Raw genomic sequence first — 23,435 nt, forward strand, 5'->3', positions numbered from 1 at the left:
ATTCGTATCACAAACCAAGGACTATTTTCCTTAATAAAGAACTTTTTTTACAAATCAGTAAAAAGACCAGCATCACAGTAGAAAAATGAGCAAATGACATGTTATTTCATAAAAAATCTCCCTCCAGTGTATGAAGATGCTCAGTCTCCCTCGTAATAAAAGAAATGCAAATTAAAACTCCGAGCTACAAAACAAAAACAAAAAACCTGTAAGGCTATGAGACACCATTTTTAAATTATAAAATTGGCAAAGATCAATGAGTTTGATAACACTATCTGTTGAGAGCAGATATTCTCACGTACTGCTGACAATTTAAGTTGGGATGACCTTCATGTAAGTACTGTGCATTGGTAAAATACGCTCCAACCTCTCATCTCTTACCATTTTTCTCTTGTTCAATCCAAATTAGCCACAATTGTGTCCTTGCTCCTCTTCAGATAAGCCAAGCACACTCCAGCCCTAGGTGTCTATGCACCTACCTTTCCCTACTACCCATGAAATGCACATCAATTTTTCCTTACCTCCTTCAGGTCTTTACTCAAATGTCACTTCTACAGGGAGGCATTCTCTGATCATTGTCAAAAAAAGTGGCTCTCATCATTCTCTTTTTACCCTGTTTTTAATTCCAGGCACTTAATATATGACATTATTCTACGTATTTATTATTGCTCCTCTCCCATTAGACTGTAAACCTTGTAAAGGCAAGGACTTTGTTGTGCATACTGCTGTGTACATAGACTCTAGAATAGTACAGGCTCAGTATGTAATAGGTGTTCATTAAGTACACATACTGAATGAATGAATGAATGAGCAAACTTCTTTGAAGGACAACTTAGCAATATCTACTAAAATTTAGAATAGAAAAAAATTTAGAGTAGACATACCTAGCATTTCCCCTCTAGGCATTACATGTAGTTTTACAAAGGCACAAAGTAGAGAATGTACAAGGTTATTTGCTGTGGCATTATTTCTAATAGTGAAAGGATAAACAACCTAAGGTCAACTTTTAAAATAGATCATCTACATCTATACAATGGAATACTATGTAGATATAGAAGAATCTCCGATTCTGAAAATTCTCTTGCTACCTTTGGCAAATATTATACATATATCACATGACCATCTTAAGCCCCTGGTGATATCATTAAGAATGCTACCTGAAGGGCGTCTGGGTGGCTCAGTTGGTTAAGTGTCTGACTCTTGGTTTTGGCTCGGGTCATGATTTCATGGTTCATGAGTGCGAGCCCCCTATCAGGCTCTGTACTGACAGTGTGGAGCCTGCTTGGGTTCTCTCTCTCCCTCCCTCTCTCAATCTCTCTGCTCCTCCCACATGCACACTCCCTCTCAAAATAAATAAACTTAAAAAAAAAAAAAAAGGAATGATCCCTTTAATGGAGTTTTTAATGGTAAAGAGGGTAGAGATAGGGTAGAAAGAGTGAATTTTTTAGTTTTATTTAATATTAATTTCCTTGCAGGAAACATAGAATATCTGCCAGTTAAACAATATTCTAAAAGAAGAAAGATGTAACTGTACACATATAACCTAGTTCAACAAAGATCTTCTCTTTGTAGATCCAAACTCATAAATAAGCCTAAACTGGCAATGCCTATTGTTCATTTTAGTATGGATAGATTTCCCATATTACAAACAAACTTCTGTAGTTACGGGAAGAGCTTCAGGTTTTCAGAATGTCTTTAGAATGTATTTCCTGATCCTGGAGGGGCAGAATTCCCCAGCCGTCCATCAGAAGACCTCAACGTGTGGCAGCCGGCGTCCTGCAGGGCTGCTCTTCTCCTCCACAGTTAAACATACATAAAGACATAATGCCTCTGGAATAACCCCCTGTTAACCATTTATGCCCTCCAATATTAGCAAACTATAATTTGCTTTCTGCTCCTCAAATAAAATATTCTCATCCCTATCTCTTTATCATTAACCTCCTCTTCTTTTTCTTTCTTCCAGTTTGTCTCATCTGGAATTCTATGTAAACTTCTATCCAAATACTACCATTTCAAGGGCCAGGCAAAGTTCCATCTCTCCACTAAAGGGCAGTCTTTCCTGACTATTCTACCCTATGGTAACCTAGGCTCTGGCCCTCTAACCTTTCTCAAGCATTTGGCTCTAATCTGTTTGCTGCCTAATTCTGTTAATTAGCTTTTCACAAGTTTTTGACTTATCTTCCAATTAGATTGTAAGCTCCTTAAAGGAATACTCCTATACTCTGTTTCTCCTATATTCCTCATGCATCTACATAGTAGATAATCTAAAAGTCTCAGTTTTGAAAAGTAACATGGTCAATCCAAACATGACCCAACATGTACGTTTAGTGCTCTTTACAGATTTTTCTAGAGCCATGTTTATACATTCTTTGTATAATTGTATAAGTGTATAATATTGTATTATACAATTATACAAAGAATGTATAAACATGGTATACAATTATATAAAGAATGTATAAACATGGTTCTTCTACTAGCCCCATAAATTCTTTGAGTTTCTGGTATCAGAACTCGTCAGCTGACTCTGTGTCCCAGCCACAAGACTGAAGTTGTTCATCCTGTGGGAACTCAACCTCGAGGTCATAAACAAAATTTGGGTCATCCTTCTTCTTCTGATTTTTCTCAAAAAGTTCATCCATGATGCTCTTTCTTTTGGCAAGTTCCTTGTCATCTAGTTTGTTCAGGTCTTCCTCAGGATCAATCGTTGTTTCCCGCTGAATTTGTTCCATCGTTTCTGCCAAACTTTGTCCCCACAAATAACCTCGTAAAAAACTGAATAACTTCTCTAGCTGCCTCAGGGACACTTGTTCCAGGTAATTCTTGTGTCGTGGATTATTCTTTAGCTGTTCAGCAGCTCTGCTGCAATCTAGAAGGAAGAAACAAAACTATATACCACACATAACACATACACCAAAAACTACTGATGTACCACAAACTACTGAAAGCATTATCTGCTATTACAGCCAAGAAGCGAAGTGGCTTTTTCAGAATGAATTATTTTGCAGAACTATTCCTTTATATTGGGATATGTGGGGGGGGGGGGGGGGAGGAGGGATGTATTTTTTATTTCCTCAATCACTTTGAGGAGATTTTAAATATTTGCAACTGGAGAAAACATCTGAAATGAGAAGGTAGTATTGTAGTTTTAGATATTAGTTCTGGTACTAATATCAACACTGCACATAAAAAACACATTTGGAGGGAGAGAAAAGAGTTAATATTACTGAATAATGCTTCTCATTTAACCCATATCCAATTCTGAATGGGTGGGATTATCAATTTCCTCTTATAGATTAGGAAACTGAAGCTCACTGAGAATAAGTGATTTAGCTGGGTTCACACATCTACCCTGATAGTCAGGATTTGAACCTAAGACTATGTAACTCTGAAGACCATGTCACTTCATTATGAGACTCAAATCATTCTTATTAAGTGACTTAGAGAAGATTTAAGATAGGCAAGATAAAACATGAGGTACCTGAAAACTTTGAAAAGTTTCGGATTGGCATGATGCGTTGGCGACTTTTCCCCTTCATTTCATTCTCATAGATTAAGATAATAGCTGGAGGCTGGAACCTAATTCCACATTTTTTGGCAATGCACATCATTTTCACATACACTTCAGGGTAAATCAGAGGAAGTCTGATGACAATGTGTTAGTCACATAATGACTTCCTGCTAAAGGGGAAAAAAACGTAAGTGTTGGATAAACCACACTCCCTAGTACCCCACCTCCCTAGCAGATCTGGCTCTAGTCCACTTCTAGGAGTGCATTCTTGGCCTATCAAGCCCAATACTTTGAGAGCTACTGTGAAAGTTCAGTTTGGCCCTCAGTTATCCGTAGTCTGTTGGGTCCCTGGTTCACTGAGGTGTGTAGGTTTGTTCACACACGAGCCTGGATATGCAGTTCAGTCCGGACCTCTTGGTGTACTGCACTCTTAATCAAAGATTGTAAATGAACCCCTGCATCAGCCCAAGAATCAACTTATAGGACCTTTTTTTTTTTTTAATTTTTTTTTTAACATTTATTTATTTTTGAGACAGAGAGAAAGCATGAACAGGGGAGGGTCAGAGAAAGAGGGAGACACAGAATCTGAAACAGGCTCCAGGCTCTGAGCTGTCAGCACGGAGCCCGACGCAGGGCTGGAACCCACAGACCGACAGATCATGACCTGAGCTGAAGTCGGACCCTTAACCGACTGAGCCACCCAGGTGCCCCTAGGATCTTTTTTATTTACCAGTTAAACAAGTATGCATAAGTACCCTCTATGGCAAGATAGTAAGATTTTTTAACCTTAAACATTATGTCCTGAGAGGTTCACCCAACCAGATCTGTCTCCTCTGTACTTCCCCAATCATTTTACTCATCAAGCTTTTTATGATTACTTATTTAATCATTTACCTACCCGTCTTTCTTTTTTTCTTTTAAGATTTTATTTTTAAGTAATCTCTATAGCCAACGTGGGGCTCAAACTCACAACTCCAAGATCAAGAGTCACATGCTTGGGGTGCCCGGGTGGCTCAGTCAGGTAAGCGTCTGACTTCCGCTCAGGTCATGATCTCACGGTTCGTGAGTTCAAGCCTCACGTCAAGTTCTGTGCTGACAGCTCAGAACCTGGAGCCTGCTTCAGATTCTGTGTCCTTTTCTCCCTCTGCCCCTCCCCCTCTGTGCTCTCTGTCTCTCAAAACTAAAAATAAACGTTAAAAAAAAAAAAAAAAAAGAGGCACATGCTCTACTGACTGAGCCAGCTAGACATCCCTCTTCCCCCTTCTATTCTACATGCTACATGAGGTAAGCAATGTATCAATTATTCACCAGAACATCCCAGCACAATACCTGGAATGTAGTAGGCATTCCATACATACTTGTTTGATTTAATGTACTAATACAAGACACAGCCTCTTTACATCCTCTAAGTGTTCACAGTCTAGAAGTCTGATAAAAAATGCAGACTTGATGCAGATTCAACCTCTACAAATACAAGCAATAAAGTTTTACATGGTTTTTATTTCAACTCATTTGTCTCACTATATGTTTTTTCAGTCACAAGAAGCACAGCTATTTTGCAGTTAATACTTTCTATCCCCTCTTCCTGGTGCCCAGTGCCAAAATACACTTAATGATAGGGACTGCCTTAGATAGGACTATGACATTCTCAAGAAGACTTCAAAATGTCAAGGAACCTAGAGGTAAAGCAGCACAGGGTGATGATATCTCCATAAACTTAGTTCTGTTAGAGAATCACTTTAGGAAAATAGTACATTGTAGAAAACTGGGGGTTAGGTGGAAGAGGAGGAGGAGGAAACATATATAAAATAATTACCATTGATTCTTTCCAGTTTTTTTTCTACACATAGTTTTTTTAAATATAGTATTTTTTATATTAAGCATCCGTCTTCTGCCTTTTAAAGAAGGCTCCATACGGGATAGGCTCAAACTCACGACTCTGAGATCAAGAGTCTCATGCTCTACAAATTGAGCCAGCCAAGAGCCCCTATGTCCTGCCTTTTAAGTTTAACCACCTATGTGACTTTGTCATTAGATGTTTTACTAAAATGCAAATTTTTATATGATAGCCAAGTGTTTTATCCTATGGACATACCATAATCTATAACATTCACCCCTTACTGTTGGACATCAGAATTTTTACTCTTAAGAAATTAATCATAGGGGCGCCTGGGTGGCGCAGTCGGTTAAGCGTCCGACTTCAGCCAGGTCACGATCTCGCGGTCCGTGAGTTCGAGCCCCGCGTCGGGCTCTGGGCTGATGGCTCAGAGCCTGGAGCCTGTTTCCGATTCTGTGTCTCCCTCTCTCTCTGACCCTCCCCCATTCATGCTCTGTCTCTCTCTGTCCCAAAAATAAATAAACGTTGAAAAAAAAAAAAAAAAAAGAAATTAATCATAGGGGTGCCTGGGTGGCTCAGTCGGTTAAGCATCCGACTTCGGCTCAGGTCATGATCTCACGGTCCGTGAGTTTGAGCCCCGCGTCGGGCTCTGTGCTGACAGTTCGGAGCCTGGAGCCTGCTTTGGATTTTGTGTCTTCCTCTCTCTCTGACCCTCCCCCATTAATGCTCTGTCTCTCTCTGTCTCAAAAATAAATAAACATTAAAAAAAAAAAAAGAAAAAAAAAAGAAACTAATCATAAATAACTGCTTTTTCAAATTACTGTGCTCTGCCTCTGATCTGATGTAATAATTTCACCCATCCCCTTCTTAACAAATACTACTCCCAGTTCATCTCACTAAAATCTAGCCTGTTAGTAAGCTTTCTAGGAGATCCCACTGAGCACAATATAAATCTCACACACTCAAGCAAATGCCCGTACTCATGAATGACATACGCAATTGATAATAATGTAGGGGTTTTTTTTTATTTACTACAGAGTCTTTTCTTTTTAAAATTTAACTTTTATTTGTACTAAAGTAATGTCTCTTTTCTGTTTAAAATGTAAAATAGCGATCCCTATCAAAATAACACCAACAGTCTTCACAGAGCTAGAACAAACAATCCTAAAATTTGTATGGAACCAGAAAAGACCCTGAATAGCCAAAGCAATCCTGAAAAAGAACACAAAGCTGGAGGCATCACAATTCCAGACTTTAAGCTGTGTTACAAAGCTGTAATCATCAAGACAGTGTGGTACTGGCACAATATTACTGGGTGATTAAAAAGAATGAAATCTTGCCATTTGCAACAACGTGGATGGAATTAGAGTGCATTTTGCTACGTGAAGTAAGTCAGAGAAAGATAAATATCATATGATTTCACTCACAAGTGGAATTTAAGATACGAAACAGATGAATATAAGGGAAGGCAAGCAAAAATAATATAAAAATAGTGAGGGGGACAAACCATAAGAGACTCTTAAATACAGAGAAGAAACTGAGGGTTGCTGAAGGGGTTTTGGGTGGAGTCTAAATGGGCAAGGGACATTAAGGAGGACACTTGTTGGGATGAGCACTGGGTGTTATATGTAAGTGATGAATCACTAAATTCTATTCTTGAAATCATTACTGCACTATATGTTAACTAACTTAACTAACTTAATTTACATTTTTAATGTAAATTAAAAATAATAAGAAATAAAAGAGTGGTCAGAGAGAAGAGTAAGATTATGTCAGGACAAACATATTCCTGCTACAGAAACAGAAACAACCCCCTCCAAGTATATATCAAGTTCAGAACTCTGCTTTGAAGAATAAACAGGAGTTAAACATAGGAGGTGGAAGGAATTCCAGTAAAGGGAATAGCATTGGTTATGCCAAATGCATAATTCTATGGCATTCATTATTGTCGTAACTGAAACATGGATAGGCTTGAGATAATAGGTCAGAATCAGGCAGTAGTAGTCACACCATTCAGAGCTTTATGGTTTGATCTTACTTGGAAGTTCGAGCTTTACCCTAAAAGTTCTGGGGAACTCTCAAAGGACTGGAATCAGAGCAGTAGAAGTGTGGTTCCAGATTGGAGGAGGATTACACAGAGAGCTGGGTATTGGGAGGGATGGTAGTGACCCCAAGTGAGAAGGCTCTGCACTGAGACTGGCAGGGGGGTTGAAGATTCAATTCCAGAGGTGCTAAGGGGGTAGTGTCTGCTGTCTTGGTGATGTGATTGATTGATTGACTGGATATGGGGATTGAGAGAGAGAAAAGTATAAAAAAATTCAAAGGTTAAAAAAAATAAATCAATCAGGAGCCTGGGTGGCTCAGTTGGTTAAGCAGCCGACTGGCTCAGGTCATGATCTCACAGTTTGTGGGTTGGAGCCAGGCGTCGGGCTCTGTGCTGACAGCCCAGAGCCTGGAGCCAGCTTCAGATTCGGCATCTCTCTCTCTCTCTCTTCCCCTCCCCCTGATGCTCTGTCTGTCTCTCTCTTCCTCAAAAATAAATAAACATTAATAAATAAATAAATAAATAGGGGCACTTGGATGGCTCAGTCGGTTAAGAAGTCGACTTTGGCTCAGGTCACGATCTCATGGTTCATGGGTTGGAGCCCTGCCTTGGGCTGTCTGCTGTCAGTGCAGTGCCTACTTGGGATCCTCTGTCTCCCTCTCTCTCTCTGCCCCTCCCCCACTGGTGCTTTGTCTCTGTCTCACAAAAATAAATAAACGTTAAAAAAATCAAAAACAATTAATAAATAAAAGAAATAAAATGTGAGATAATTCTCTGAGGATTATAACAAATAACTGCTGTCCTCTGCCCTTCCTCTCTTTACAGGCAACCAGTTTCAATTCTTTTAAGTGTTTCTTCCAAAATGTATCTCCATATTTCTTTTTTTCAAAAAATTTTTAATGTTTATTTTTGACAGAGAGAGAGAGAGAGAGAGAGAGAGAGAGAGAGAGCATGAGCAGAGGAGGGGCAGAGAGAGAGGGAGACACAAAATCTGAAGCAGGCTCCAGACTCTGAGCTGTCAGCACAGAGCCTGACGCGGGGCTCGAACTCACACACTGCGAGATCATGACCTGAGCCGAAGTCAGACGCTCAACTGACTGACCCACCCAGGAGCCCCTGTGTCTCCATATTTCTTTAAAAAATTTTCTTTTAATGTTTATTTTTTATTTTTTAAAAATAAAGAGAGCATGAACATGCGAGGGGCAGAGAGAGAGAGGGATACACAGAATCCCAAAGAGGCTCCAGGGTCTGAGTTGCCAGCACAGAGCCCTACCGGGAGGGGGCGGGGCTCGAACTCACCAACAGGAGATCATGACCTGAGCCGAAGTCCGATGCTTAACCAACTGACTACCCAGGCGCCCCTCCATATTTCTTAGTAGCATGCTTATACTGCTGTTTTCAGTATTTGACAGAACATTCTGGCATCTTTCCTCTTGCAGACACCTGTCCTAGAAATGTCTGTTCTGCTCCAATCTGCATCTAGGCCTACTTGCAGATTCAACTTAATTCATGAAGACAGACGACACATTTACCTAAGTCTTCCACTTAGGCATTAACACTTTTCTCCCCGGGGATCAATGACTGCCATGACCTTGCTAAACATCCCGTACAGCACCTAAAAGTGTACGGATTCTGCCAACAAGTAGACGATCCTCTCCCTGCTCACGTCCCCACCAGGGCAAGGCTGACTTTCTTACCCTTAGAGAAGTACAGAAAGTGCATCTTCTGCAGGGGAAGATCTAAAACCGCCGTGAGGGGGTTGTTTCCACCCAACCGCTGTGCACAGAGGAGCACTTAACGCGACTTTGAGGCCGGGCACTGCAGGAAGAGTCGACAGCCACAGCCCCGCAGACGTGAATTTCCCTGCAGGAGGCCCGAATCCGCAAGTACCTGTCAGTGCCGGTGGAGACAGGAAGCTCCCGGATCCTGCTGGAAGGAACGCGTCCGGGGTTCGGGGTCTGGATGCAGGCCTAGGCAGGCGTTTCAAAGCAGTAAGACCTGGCACACGTCACGGCGCCTGCGCCGCTCTTCGCCCCGCCCCCGACCAGACGGCGAGGGGTGGGGCGGCGACGGAGTGAACTAGGCGGACCGTGCTGCACCCTTCCGCGACGCCGGAACTTTCGGGGGTCCACTGCTGCGGGAAGCCGGGGAACGGCAGGACCGCAGACGCGCGTCACTGAGTCTTCCGTCCCGGTCACCAACTCCGTGGCAGCACTCTCTAGGAGCGGCGTGAGGCGTGCGCAGGCTCCTCCGTCCGCTAGCCCCTCTGTCTTCACACCGTCCGCACGCGCTCCTTTGGGGAGCGCGTTCTCCAGCGTCCTGGCTGCCAGGGCCGTGGGCGTCCGGGCGGTGGCCTGGCTGCTTCTCTGGGAGGTGGCTGGATTCACTAGCATACCAGCCACGGCCTTCTCTGCCCTTCCCACCGACACTGGTAAAGGGAGGGGCGGGGCTGCGGGAGTGGGGAAGTACAGCCATCAGGTGTCTTGGGATACATGAAGCTTGTGACCACCAAGGGGACCAGCAAGGCCACAGTGCCCTGTGGGGTGTGAGAATCCCAGTCCAGAATACAGAGCCTGCCGGGGGTGGGGGCGTGGGAAAGGGAGGACAACTAGTTTTGTTTTATAAATATTTTTTGTAATAGACTGGATTGGGCCGGGGTTTTTCTTATGACCGCGGGCTGGGCAGACGAGTTGATTTCATTTCTTTGGGCCCGAGTTGGGGGCCGCAGTGCTGTGGTAGGTGCTGTGCACGGTGCTGTGCAATAGTCATGAGAGGGAAAGTCAGTACAAACCAGGTTAGTTTCTCCATCTGTAAAATGAGGATATTAGACTAGTGTCAATCACTGCTTTTGTGTCTTCACATATTAGGTTTCCAAGTTTATTTGAAGTATTATGAAGCTAAAATGAAGTTTTAAACAACTGGTCTTGGTGATCTCTAAAGACTCTTCCATCCCTGATATTTTATAATTAAAAAGAGGTCAATTTCCAGAGCCAGTTCAGGCAACAATAACCAAATAAAGTAATATTTAAGAGGAAAACTCTTGAAGGTGAATTCACATGCAACAACTTCATTTTGAAAATGGTATTTTTGCCTTAAAAATCACAAATAATAATATACTGTCTGTAAATCAGCCTTTCTTCCAACCCAGGTGAATATGATTTACTATTCTCTACTGTATATCCCAGTAGAATTTAAGCCAATTAATATGAACTTTTTTTCCTAATTTAATCTATAGGTAGATATAAACGCCTACTCCCCACCCCTATTAAAATTAAACATAATGAAGAAACATCTGAATTTGTACAAGAGATACCCAAAGTTATTTGTGTGAAACAAACAACGGAATAATTTGTTCCCAGAGCAAATAGAGATTTCTTTAAATAGCTAGGAGGGTGGAAATATCTTAGGCTTTAAAAGTCAGGCACATCTTGCTTCTAATCAGTCACTTACTTAGTGGTATGGCCTAGAGTCAGAACTGTTTATTTTTTATTTATTAAGTTTTATTTATTTAAATAATCTCTACACTCACTGTGGGGCTGGAACATATGACCCCGAGATCAAGAATCTCATGCTCTTCAGACTAAGCCAGCCAGGCACCCCTACAATCAGTTTCCTTCTATGTGCAAATGGCAATAATTTTACCTGCATATTTTGCTGGGTTGTGAAAATTAAAGCACGCGAAAGCCCCAAGTAGATCTATGGTATGGATATTATTATTATTTTTTAAATTTATTTTTGAGAGAGAGGGAAAGAGTGAGCACGAGCTGGGGAGGGGCAGAGAGAGAGGGAGACAGGATCTGAAGCAGGTTCTGTGCTGAAAGCCTGATGTGGGGCTTGAACTCAGGAACCGTGAGATCATGATCTGGGTGGAAGTCGGAAGCTTAACCAACTGAGCCACCCAGGCACCCCTGGATATTATGTAATAAATATTAACCTATACTTTTTTTCAGTCTTTTAATTTTCTTAAAATTTTTTCATGTGTCTTTTTCAGGAATACATCTAATGGATTTAGCAACACATGATGTTTTATGGTTTTCTTTGTGTTTGTTTCAATGTTCTTCCTACACACTCCCATCTTTTGAAAATGGAGTAAAATTCCATAGCAAGGTGCCTGGCAGAGTTGATGATCGTTAGTAACTGAATTTTTAATTTTATGATGTTAACACCAAGTAATAGTTTTAATATCTGAATTTTGCATGGTGTCAGTACAGTGAGATTTCTGGTTATTCTAGGTTTATAAAGGAACCCTTTGAATCTTTGAAAAGCCTCTACTTTTTGTTTCTCTGTTTTAAACATTCCCAGCATCTTCACAGGGCATGAAAGTACCATCTTCTCAGTTTTCCAGGTGTGGATGGTATACAGAAGTTAGCAGTATGTATCAGACACACAGTTTCAGTGAGCTAGGATTAAAACTGAGATCTCCTGACTCTTTAGCCATTCTGTTCCTTTTGGTGTCCTGGGATCATCTGAATAAAGTAGTATTAATAATAAATGCCTAGGGGCACCTGGGTGGCTCCGTCGGTTGAGCGTCCGACTTCTGCTCAGGTCATGATCTCACGGTTTGTGAGTTCAAGCCCCGCGTCGGGCTCTGTGCTGATGGCTCGGACCCCGGACCCTGCTTCAGATTGTATGTCTCCCTCACTCTATGCCCTTCTGCTGCTCACACTCTGACTCTCTCTCTCTCAAGAATAAATAAACATTAAAAAAAATTAAAAAAAAAAATAAGTACCTACATTGAGCTCTGTTGTGGTAAGCCCTGTTGTAATTTATTACGTTTTCATGACAACTAGCAGAGAGAGAAACTGTCTTGTCCAAAGTCACGTAGCTATTAAGTGACAGACTGGGATTTAAAAGTAAGCTATCTAACTCCAAAATCAATGTTCTTAACCCCTGTGCTGTACTAGAAGTAGCTTTTTTAGGTAGTTTAAATTGCTTAAGTTTTAAAAGCTTTTGTTTATAGGTTGGTTAGATTTTGCAGGCAAGTGAAACCTATTCAAACAATTACTTTCTAATTATTTAAATTTTCTTTCATAGTATGCTTATTTAAAAAAAAATCTTCTGGTTCTTATAGGCATAAGGGCCACTTGTTCTGAAATTATTTTGAGGCAAGAAGTTTTGAAAGATGGTTTCCATAGGTAAGTTGCCCATTGACTTCTACTTACATCAAAATACTGTTTCATATAATTTAGAGCAAAATCAGTAACTGGAAAATGGATAAACCAAAAATCACTTGCTTTCTTATATTATAAATGACAGATTTGTCATATGTGGTTCACAGTTTGAAATAGTTAAAATAACAGAGAAGAAAACAAATGTTTATTTTTTTACCATACATGTATATTTTATATATATATATATATATATATATGTATATATAATATATAGCTAGAAACTATGTACATAGTATTCATATAACATTCACAATGGTTGTGAGATAGATGATACCTTTCTTGCTTTTCAGATGAGAGAACTAGGGCTCAGAGAATTTAATTTAGTAGAAGTTAGGATGGTAGAGCTCTGACTCAAATTTATGACTGTCATACTCCAAAGCCATGCTATCAAGTACTAAGATGTTATGTCAACCTAAGTCACTGTTTCTGATTTATAATACTTGGTTCCAAATGACCAAGCTGTTTCCAAAATCGAAATTGTTCTCAAAAATGAATATTTTCCAGGATTGAAGATATTTAAAAAATGGTTAAAAAGTTGTAGAAGCTGTTCTTTAAGACAACTTCCCAAACTTTAAAAGCTTTTCAAGGTAATTAATTTGAAATGCTTCTCAAACACTTGATTTACAAGTTCTGATACATTTTTGTACATACATTCAGAACCACTGAATTTTATAAGTCACCTTAAAATGAAACATCTCAGTTTCCACTGTCTTTAAAGTTAGCCTACATATGACTGGCTAGGAGGCATAATGGAAAAAACTTGTTTTTTTTTTTGTTTTGTTTTTTTGTTTTTTGTTATTTTTTATTTTTTCTATTTTCGACTGAGCAGGGGAGAAGGGCAGAGGGAGAGAGAGAGAGAGAGAGAGAAAGAGAGAGAGAGAGAACCTTAAGCAGGCTCCATGCTGAGCACAGAGCCCAACACGGGACTCAACGCCGGGCTTGATCCCACGACCCTGGGATCATGACCCGAGCCAAAATCGAGAGTTGGATGCTCAACCAACTGAGCTACCCAGGCACCCCTTGTTTTGTTTTTTAACTCAGACAAATTTGGGCTCAGAGTGTAGCTCTATTATTTACTAACTGTGTGGCCTTAGTCAAGTTTATTGAAATCTTTGCTACCTTACCAGTAAAATTGGATAATGATAGTATTTCCTCATTAGGGTTGTGAGGATTAAATCTGAGAATATATGGAAAGCCTCTTAATGTAGTGCTTGTCACATAGTACATCCCCAGGAAATGTTAGCTTTGATTATTAATAATGAGATAGGTGGGGGCACCTGGATGGCTCAGTTGGTTAGGATCTGACTCTTGGTTTTGGCTCAGGTCATGATCTCACAATTTGTGAGTTCGAGCCCCACATCAGGCATGCTGCTTTTAGCACAGAGCCTGCTTTGGATATTCTCTCCCCTTCTCTCTGTTCCTCCACTGCTCGTGCTGTCTCTCAAAAATAAACATTTAAAATTAAATAAATAAATAAATAAATAAATAAATAATGAGATAAGTGACCAAGGTAGGCAATACAGTTTCTGTAAAAGAAGAGATGTGACTATAAAGTAGTAAAACTGATTTTGGGAGGGAACTCACTCCTAAAAGACGTTTTTGGCCAAGTTTCAAATATATTAGGCAACGTCAGGGTAATTATGCCAAGTAATTAGGAGGGTGCCTGGGTGGTTCAGTCAATTAAGCCTCTGACTTTGGCTCAGGTTATGATCTCGCAATTTTTGAATTCGAGCCCTGCATCGGGCTCTGTGCTGATGGCTCGGAGCCTGGAGCCTGCTTCAGATTCTGTGTCTCCCTCTCTCTCTGCCCCTCCCCCACTCATGCTCTGTCTCTCTGTCTCTGTCTCTCTTTCTCAAAAATAAATAAAAATTTTAAAAAATTTAAAGTAATTGCGATATATTCTCCAAAGGAATGGGAAATACTAAATAATGCTTGACAGTGCAATCATAAATGATTCCAATGAGGAATAAAGAAGTACCTGAAGAGGCTGTTGTGACAGCAAAAGTAACTGTCCAATTAGAAGTGCTGAAAATAAAAACTGGGACATAAAACTAAGGGTGAAGAGTGATAGAACCCACAAGAATAACTTCAGAAACTAGAAATCTCAGACTTATTTGAGACCTTCAGAAAATTCCATAGATTTTTTTTTGTTTGTTTTTAATACTTATTTTGAGGGAGAGGGGACAGAGAGAGAGAATCCCAAGCAGGGTTCAAGCTCAGCCAGGAATCCGATGGGGGGCTCAATCTCATGACCTGAGCTGAAATCAAGAGTCAGATGCTTAACAAACTGAGCCACCCAGGTGCCCCACCAGTAATCATTTTTTTAAAAAGGGTTTTTAGTTATTAGAGCAGGTGTAGTCTTGCTGTTAGGGTGGAGGAAGAAACATTAATAGATTATAGAAAGTAAGATTATTTCTGTCCTCTTGTTCAAGAAGAAGTAATTCTGGAGAGGGCCAAGCAAATATTGTTAGTAGGAAACAAGTGCAAAATATGGAAGGGAATTATATAAAAGGACCTTACTATTATAAATGAGTTTAGGGTCTCATGTGGTGAACTATATCTTAGTGCCATGCAAAAATTTTCTTAAATGATTGCTAAACTTCTGTTTGTAATCCTTGGATAATCTGGGATTTAGTTGATGTAGATTCTGGGCAAAATTCTAGCTCTGATTATTAAAAGTATGGTTTGTGAACACAAAAGAGGAAGTGGTGGTCTCTGGGAACCAGCATGAACTTATTACAAATTTGTGTCCTTTATAGAGATCACTAGATAGGTAGATCAGAGAGCCTTTTCTGCAAGACTTTTGATGAAGTTTTACATGTTGTATTTGTGAACAAGATAAAGAACGTGAACTCGAAAATAGAACAGAGAAATGACTTCATAAAGATTAACAAAATAAAAAAAAATAACAGGTTCATCCAACATGTTCTGATTAATGGATTGAATGTCATCTTGGAGGGAAGTCCTGAAAAGTCTCTGTCTTTTTAAATACATATATATTTTTCTAATTATAAAATAGTACATATATTCATAATTACATATACATTATATGGAAGAAAAATTATAAGTATGTTCTACTTTTATAGAGGTGAAGTGATATAGTGCTAAGAATGTAGGGATTAGAGTATAACTACTGGGGTTTGAATCTTGACTCTTGGATAAATTAGTTTCTTAGAGCTTTGGTTTTCTTTGTTTTTTTTTTCTTTGCTTTTTTTTTTTTTTTTTTTTTGAAGAGGGAAAGTATTTTTGTTTCCTCCCATGTAAATACAGAACTTTGGGATTTAATTGATTTGCATATTTTATCCTTAGATTTTACATTACTAGAAATGATATTTTTTAATGAAAATAGAATATTACAATACCACAAATATTATTCAGAATTCTTTTAGTGAATACAAATTATTAGGAAAATAAAATGCTATGTGTAAAATTACCTCAGGCTATTTGGAAGAATATAAGCAAAGAAACAAAAATCTCTCTATATTTAGCTGCTGTTGATAATCAGTTCTTTATATGCATTCTTTTTTTTTTTTTTAATGTTTATTTATTTTTGAGAAAGAAACAGAGTGCAAACAGGGAAGGGGCAGAGGGAGAGGGAGACACAGAATCCAAAGCAGGCTTCAGGCTCTGAGCTGTCAGCACAGAGCCTGACGCTGTGAGATCATGACCTGAGCTGAAATTGGATGCTTAACCGACTGAACCACCCAGGTGCCCCTTCTTGTCCATATTTAAACTGAATGGCTGGTTTGTCATCTTATTATTGGGTTGTAAGAATTCTAATTTTGATGGAGTCCAGTTTATCATTTTTTTTTCTCTTGTAGTTCGTCGTTTTTGTGTCTTAAGTAAGAAATCCATGCCTATTCCAAGATCATTGAATTTTTGTGTATACTATTAGGTTTTTTTCCTTATGGATATCCAGTTGACCCAGCATCATTTGGTGAAAGGATTATTCTTTCCTCATCAAATTACTTTGACACATTTGTTGAAAATTAATTACCTTATGTGTGAGGATCTATCTGTGCACTCTATGACACACAAACATTTGACAAACTGGCTCAAGGCCAAATCCTGCACATGGCTTATTTTGTACTGCCCTTGAGCTAAAAATGATTTTTATGTTTTTGAAGGTTGTTGTTTTTTTTTAAAGGCAAAGAAAAATATGTAACAAATTTTGTAAGGCTCACAAAGCCTGAAATATTTACTGTTAGGGTCTTTCCAGAAAAAGTTTGCCAACCCCTGGATGTCCATCCATATGCCACTAATGCACCGCCTTGATAACTATAGCTTGATAATATTATGGCTTCGAATCAGAACGTCGGAGTTCTTCAACTTTTTTTTCAAAGTTGTTAACTTTTGGAATTAATTTGTAGATCTCTTCAAAAAAGCTTCATGAACTTTTGATTCGGATTCTGTCGAAACTCTAGATCAATTTTGTAGAGAAGTGATATGTTACCATTCATGAGTATTCCGGTGCATGAATATGGCATCTTCATTTATTTAGGCTTTATCAGTTATCTTAACAATACTGTAACTTGCAGAGTATAAGTCTTGCATATGTTTTGTTAAATATATCCCTAAGTTTTTTTTAATGTAAAAAATATTGTTTTAAAGTTTTTATTTCTGGTTGGTTTTTGCTGGTAATAAAATACAGTTGACTTTTGTATGTTTACGTTGTACCCTAATTCCTTATTGAAATCATTTATCAATGCCTGTGGCTTTTTCATGGATTCCTTAGGATATTCTACATAGGTGATCATGGGTTTGCAAAAGAAAGACAATCTGTATGATTTTTTTTTAATGTTTATTTATTTTTGAGAGAGTGAGAATGTGCGTGAGCGTGAGTGGAGGAGGGGCAGAGACAGAGGGAGATGGAGAATCCCAAGCAGGCTCTGTGCTGTCAGAGCCTGTCGTGGGGCTCAAACTCATGAACCGTGAGATCATGACCTGAGCTGAAATCAAGAGTTGGACATTTAACCAACCCCCAAGTGCCCCTGTATGATTTTTATATCCTTACCTTTTTGAACTGGCTAGAAACTCTAATACAATGTTGTTGTTGTTGTTGTTTTAATTTTTGTACTTTTTAATTTATTTTTTCCTAATACAGTATTGAATAAAACATCCTTCCCTTTCCATCCATCCTTGTTTCTCATCTTAAATGGAAGGTATCCAGCCTTTCACCATTAAATACGGTATTTATGTTAGATATTTTTGTAGGTGGCTTTTATTTTATTTTTTTTTTTTAATTTTTTTTCAACGTTTATTTATTTTTGGAACAGAGAGAGACAGAGCATGAACGGGGGAGGGGCAGAGAGAGAGGGAGACACAGAATCGGAAACAGGCTCCAGGCTCTGAGCCATCAGCCCAGAGCCCGATGCGGGGCTCAAACTCACAGACGGCAAGACCGTGACCTGGCTGAAGTCGGACGCTTAACCGACTGCGCCACCCAGGCGCCCCTGTAGGTGGCTTTTATCAGTTGAGGATGTTCTTTTATGTTACTAGTTTCCTGAAAGTTTTTTTCATGATTAATGTTAAGCGTTATTAAAAGCTTTTTCTGCATCTATTATAAGAGAATCATATGATTTTTCTAATTTATTCTGTCAATATGGTACAGTACAAATGTTGATAATTGGAATAATAAACTTCCCCCTTGGTCGTGATGTATTATTATCTTTTTGAAATATTACTGGATTTAATATGCTAGTATCTTGTTAAAGATTTTTTACTTCTGGGGCACCTAGGTGGATCAGTCAGGTGGGCGTCCAACTTTGGCTCAGGTCATGATCTCACAGCTCATGAGTTCGAGCCCCGTGTCGGGATCTGTGCTAACAGTTCAGAGCCTGGAGCCTGCTTCAGATTCTGTGTCTCCCTCTCTGCCCCTCCCCGACTTGTGCGCGCGCGCACACACGCGTGCGCGCGCTCTCTCTCTCTCTCTCAGAAGTAAGTAAACATTTTTGAAAAAGGTTAAAAAAATTTAATTTAATTTAAAAAATAAAAAATAACAAAACAAAATAAATAATAAAAGATTAAAAAAATAAAAATAAATTTTAAAAAAGGGATTTTTTACTTCTCTGTTCATGAGGAATATTGGTCTATACTTGTCTTTTGTTGTGATGCTTTATTTGGGCTTTGGTGTCAGGCCAGTGCTGTCCTTGTAAAATAAATTGGGAAATATTTCCTTCTACTTTATTTTCTGATTGTGCAGCATTGGTATTATTTCTTTTTAAAATATTTAATAGAATTAAACAATAAAGCCGTCTAGGGCTGAGGTTTTTCATGCGGGAAGGCTTTAAACTTTTTCTTTTAATTACAGATTCAAGATACAGAGATATTTAGATATTCTATTTTTTCTTTTGTCAGTTTTTGTAATTTTTTCTTTCCAGGAATTTAGCTATTTTAAGTTGTTTAATTGGAGTAAAATTATTCAAGTATTCCCTTATTGTCCTCTTCATATGTAGAGATCGTATAGTAATGTTTCCTCTTTTATTCCTGATATTGGTGATCTGTGCTTTTTCTCTTTCATGATCAATCTAGAGATTTGTTAATGTTACTGATTTTTGGAAAGAAAAGGTTTCATTGATGTTTCTCTATTGTCTACTTTCTGTTTCATTGATTTCTGCTCTTTATTATTTCTTTCCTTTTTGCTTTAAGTTTAATTTCCTTCTTAGTTTTTTAATGTGGTGGCTTAGGTCATTGATTTTAGAGTATTTTCCTTAATAAAAGTATCTTTGCATTTAAGGCTGTGTTTCCTTCTATGCAGGACTTTAGCTATATCCTGTAAGTTTTGACGTGTTTGTTTTCATTTTCATTTAGGTCAGTATATTTTCTAATATCCTTTTTGATTTCTTTTCTTACATCAGTTATTTAGACATATGTTGTTTGATTTTAAGGTTTTGGGGGATTTTCCAGAAATTTTTACTGATTTTTTGTTTGTTTTTTTATAGTAACTATTTATTCTAACCTGAGCACCTCAAAATAAACGGAACACTAGTGAAATGTTTTCTTTACTAATTTGGAATTATTATAAATGTACAAGTTCTGCTAGCTGTTCGGCACTTAAATAGGTTAGATCATCCTTGACATATAATGGAAATACCTAAAACAATTAGTGCAATATACTGAAGTGGTCAAAATAAAATGAATTTGGAAAATAAGGCTGCAAGATTATTACCAACATATTGCAGCACTCATATTATAGATTACAGGTATGTTGTTTACGATGGTTCTAGCCATACAGGAACAACTGAAGCCCTCTTCCTTCCAAAGAAGGAGAGAGGAAATAATTAGCTGTTTTAGTAACTGTACAGTTTGCATACTTTCAAACAACTCCTAATATTATAGAAAAGTAGTAAACATAATATGGACACTACAGTCCAGTACCTTACTTCCAATACAGTTGAAGATTGAATTTAAAATAAGTTTGGGTGTCTGGGTGGCTCAGTCGGTTAAGCATCGGACTTTGGCTCAGGTCATTATCTCATAGGTCATGAGTTCGAGCCTCGTGTCGGGCTCTGTGCTAACAGCTCAGAGCCTGGAGCCTGCTTTGGATTCTTTTCTCTCTCTGCCCCTCCCCTGCTCACAGTTTGTCTCTCTCTCTCTCTCTCTCAAACATAAAGAAACATTAAGAAAATTAAAAAAAAATAAGTTTGAATGTACATATTGTTAGTGCATCGACTATATTACATCCAAAGGGAACAAAAGCCCCTTTTAGCCCCTAAACGACAAAGCTAGTAGTAATTAAACAGATTCACAGACATCTGGTTTGTTTCATTTTTGTTGAAGAGCCCACGTTTGCAGGGAGTGCTGTTCATTAAGATGCATTTATCAGTTTCATATTCCTAAATTTAGATGTGGTTGCACTTGATTTTTTTAAGTCTATTTAAAAAATAACAGGACTGGCTATAGTTTAGATGTCATTGATGTTTATTTTTTTCCCCTGAAGATATGGGACTGTTTTCTCATGGCTAATTTGTTAAAATGTGGAATATACACTTTAAATGTAGATTCTAGGAGAAATTATCATTTGTCTGAATTACTGTAGCAAAGTAGAAGTATCTTTAGATCATCCTTTTTAAAAAAGAATGTTTTGGGGTGTGTGGGTGGCTCAGTTTGTTGAATATCTGACTTTTGATCTCACAGTTCTTGAGATGGAGCCTTGTGGGCTCCGTGCTGATAGCGTGGAGGCTGCTTGGGATCCTGTCCCTTTCTCTCTGCCCCTTCCCTGCACACACGGCCTCTCTCTCAAAATAAATAAATAAACTTAAAAAAAATAGAAATAAATAAAAAATGTTTTTGCAAAGCCTAAGTTAATGAGTTACATGCCTTTTTCATAGAACTGTGGTTAACTATGGGTTCAAATAGTATTTTGTTATATCTCCGGTGATAAGAAATGATTTCCTCTAACCTTCCAATAAAGCAGTGGACAAATCTAGAGATTTGTCAATGTTACTGATCTTTGGAAAGAAAGTATTTCATTGATGTTTCTCTATTATTTGTCTAGCTTCTATTTCATTGATTTCTGCTCTTTATTATTTCATTTTCTTCTATTGCTGAACAGAGGGACACGTGTGTTATTAAAAATTAAGTTCAAAACACTTAAAATAATTCTGTATTAGAAACTTGACTCTATCATAAATCTTTTTGGAAATCACATTGGACCAGTTAAGTGTACCAGTTTCAGTGTTATTAACATTTAAGGAAAAACAAAAACATTTTAAGAAGCAGAAGAATATTCCAGCTAGCTCAAACTGGAGGTTTAATTACTATGACACTGACTCCCGTTTGGCTGTGTGAGTTCAATAAATTCTGCTGCTCTTCCTCTGGCAGAATTTGCTCCTGGATTTTGTGGTCCATTATTTGGCAGTTTTTTTGCTATTACTGTAAATATTTCATTTACATTCATTGATGTTTTAGCTGATGTCTCCATGAATAATAATTTTGTCATCTGCATAGGACTGTGCTTCCTGGAAATCTACAGCTCATTTATTCTAGGTCAGCTTTGTTTCCTGGTAAAGCTATGACAGTGTTAGGACTTGCTTGCCTCTGAAGTTCTTTAACCCAGTTTTTTGCTCTTGCAAAGAACTCCTCATTTGAGATCTCATATTCAAGTCTGGCTACCTGTGCTTCTCTGTGGTACATTGGTGCTAGGCTATAGTATGATTCTTGACCAGCTGCGTCCCCTACTTCAGACTTCACAGTTGTATTATCAAGCTAGCCAGTTTGGGTTACAAAAGCAGCCACAGCAGTATTCTCTTGAAATTCATGAAACTGGCCCTTCACAAAACAAAGAACTAGGCTTGATTTGCCAAGGGCAGACTCTTCCAGAAGTACTAGTTTGAACTGGCATATTGTATCTACAGTATTTGGCCTGTTGGGTCTTGCTCCTCCATTAGCCATGTCCACATTTGAAAGAGGCCCTAATTTCAATCTCCTAAATGAATTTCCAGGATGCAGGGTGTCCATTTTTTTCTTTCTGGTGGTAAAGAAACCTGAGACTACACATGTAACTGTGAAGCCAAAGCTTCCTGGCAGCAGATCCCAGGCAGAGGCAAAGGAGGAGACTGAGCCTGAGGCCGTGGCTTTGGTGAAGGCGGTTTCTCCTCCTCTTTTGATTTCTAACTCAGTTCCCTGTGGTTAGAGACTATACTCAACAAGATTTCAGTCCTATGAAAACTTCTAGAGACTTCTTTTATTGCCCAGCATATAGATTTTTCTAGTGCAGTGTGCTCTTGTTTGGTAGAACAGTCTATTAATGTCAGATAAACTTGATTGGAGATTGTGAATGCCTTCTATATCCTTACTGATTTTCTACTTATTCTATCCATTATTGAGAGAGGGGTATTAAAATCTCTGGCTGTAATTGCAGATTTGTCTATTTATCCTTGAAGCTTTACCAGTTTTTGCTGTGAAGTAAAATACATGAACATTTTGAAGCACTGTTTTTAGATGTTTGTTTTTTTTTTAATTTTTTTTTTTTCAACGTTTATTTATTTTTGGGACAGAGAGAGACAGAGCATGAACGGGGGAGGGGCAGAAAGAGAGGGAGACACAGAATCGGAAACAGGCTCCAGGCTCTGAGCCGTCAGCCCAGAGCCCGACGCGGGGCTCGAACTCACGGACCGCGAGATCGTGACCTGGCTGAAGTCGGACGCTTAACCGACTGCGCCACCCAGGCGCCCCTAGATGTTTTATAGCACATTTAGGATTATTATGTGTTCTGATGAATTGATCCTTTTATCTTTTTGTAATGTCCTTCTTTATCCCTGACAATATTCCTTGTCCTGAAATCTGCATTTTTGATGTTAATATAGCAATATTTTTATTATTATTATTTCACTATTTTTATTATTAATGTGTGTCTTATAGATAGCATATAATTAATTGTTGCTATTTTATCCAGTCTGTCAATCTCTACATTCTAATTGGAATGATTAGACCATTTACTTTTTTTTTTTTTTTAATGTTTATTCACTTAGAGACAGAGTGTGAGTGGGGGAGGGGCAGAGAGAGAGGGAGACACAGAATCCAAAGTAGGCTCCAGGCTCTGAGCTGTCAGCCCAGAGCCCAACACGGGGCTGGAACTCATGAACTGTGAGATCATGACCTGAGCTGAAGTTGAACACTTAACCAACTGAGCCACTGAGGAGCCCCTAGACCATTTACTTTAAAAAAAAAAATTCTTAAGTTTATTTTGAGAGGGAGACAGAGGGAGAGTGAGCGCACATGTGTGCTTATGTGAGCAGGGGAGGGACAGAGAGGGAGGGAGAGAGAGAATTCCAAACCGGCTCTGCGCTGACAGCACAGAGCCCAACATGGGACTCAATCCCACAAACCATGAGATTGTGACCTGAGCTGAGGTCAAGAGTCAGAAGCTTAACT

General features: G+C 38.7%; 2 protein-coding genes and 1 pseudogene across 6 annotated transcripts in view; 1 reads left to right on the plus strand and 2 right to left on the minus strand.

Annotated features, from left to right (window-relative positions):
• Positions 1 to 1,436: 1,436 nt before the first annotated feature.
• Positions 1,437 to 9,506, minus strand: CEP19 (centrosomal protein 19). Of its 5 annotated transcripts, XR_006718386.1 has the most exons (4): positions 9,280 to 9,506; positions 3,479 to 3,678; positions 2,454 to 2,866; positions 1,437 to 2,421 (listed from the first exon to the last, which is right to left on the minus strand). XR_006718386.1 is itself a non-coding variant. In XM_045502477.1 (3 exons), exons 2-3 carry the CDS (start codon positions 3,606 to 3,608, stop codon positions 2,505 to 2,507), a joined length of 492 nt encoding a protein of 163 aa, XP_045358433.1. In that variant the 5' UTR covers positions 3,609 to 3,675; positions 9,280 to 9,506; the 3' UTR covers positions 1,437 to 2,504. The 5 variants fall into 5 exon arrangements, 4 of the variants coding, with proteins under 4 accessions (XP_045358433.1, XP_045358432.1, XP_045358431.1 ...); XM_045502477.1 differs by having other exon boundaries at positions 1,437 to 2,866; positions 3,479 to 3,675; XM_045502476.1 differs by having other exon boundaries at positions 1,437 to 2,866; positions 3,479 to 3,675; positions 9,087 to 9,506.
• The window catches only part of PIGX (phosphatidylinositol glycan anchor biosynthesis class X), a 32,729-nt gene continuing 16,797 nt past the window's right edge, over positions 7,504 to 23,435 (plus strand). Inside the window, exons 1-3 of the mRNA XM_045500984.1 lie at positions 7,504 to 7,519; positions 9,386 to 9,820; positions 12,461 to 12,524. Of these exons, the coding sequence (XP_045356940.1) occupies positions 7,504 to 7,519; positions 9,386 to 9,820; positions 12,461 to 12,524 (515 nt within the window). The remainder of the gene's footprint in view (positions 7,520 to 9,385; positions 9,821 to 12,460; positions 12,525 to 23,435) is intronic.
• LOC123611030 lies at positions 18,620 to 22,112 on the minus strand (annotated as a pseudogene).

Source organism: Leopardus geoffroyi, chromosome C2 (genome assembly GCF_018350155.1).
Source record: "Leopardus geoffroyi isolate Oge1 chromosome C2, O.geoffroyi_Oge1_pat1.0, whole genome shotgun sequence".
In the NCBI taxonomy this organism is placed as follows: Eukaryota; Metazoa; Chordata; class Mammalia; order Carnivora; family Felidae; genus Leopardus; species Leopardus geoffroyi.

Excerpts from the sequence above, each read along its gene's own strand:
- CEP19 (XM_045502477.1), bottom strand. The coding sequence starts at position 3,608 with ATGATGTGCATTGCCAAAAAATGTGGAATTAGGTTCCAGCCTCCAGCT. Across the intron at positions 2,867-3,478 it reads AAACTTTTCAAAGTTTTCAG|ATTGCAGCAGAGCTGCTGAA; the intron begins GTACCTCATGTT and ends TCTTCCTTCTAG.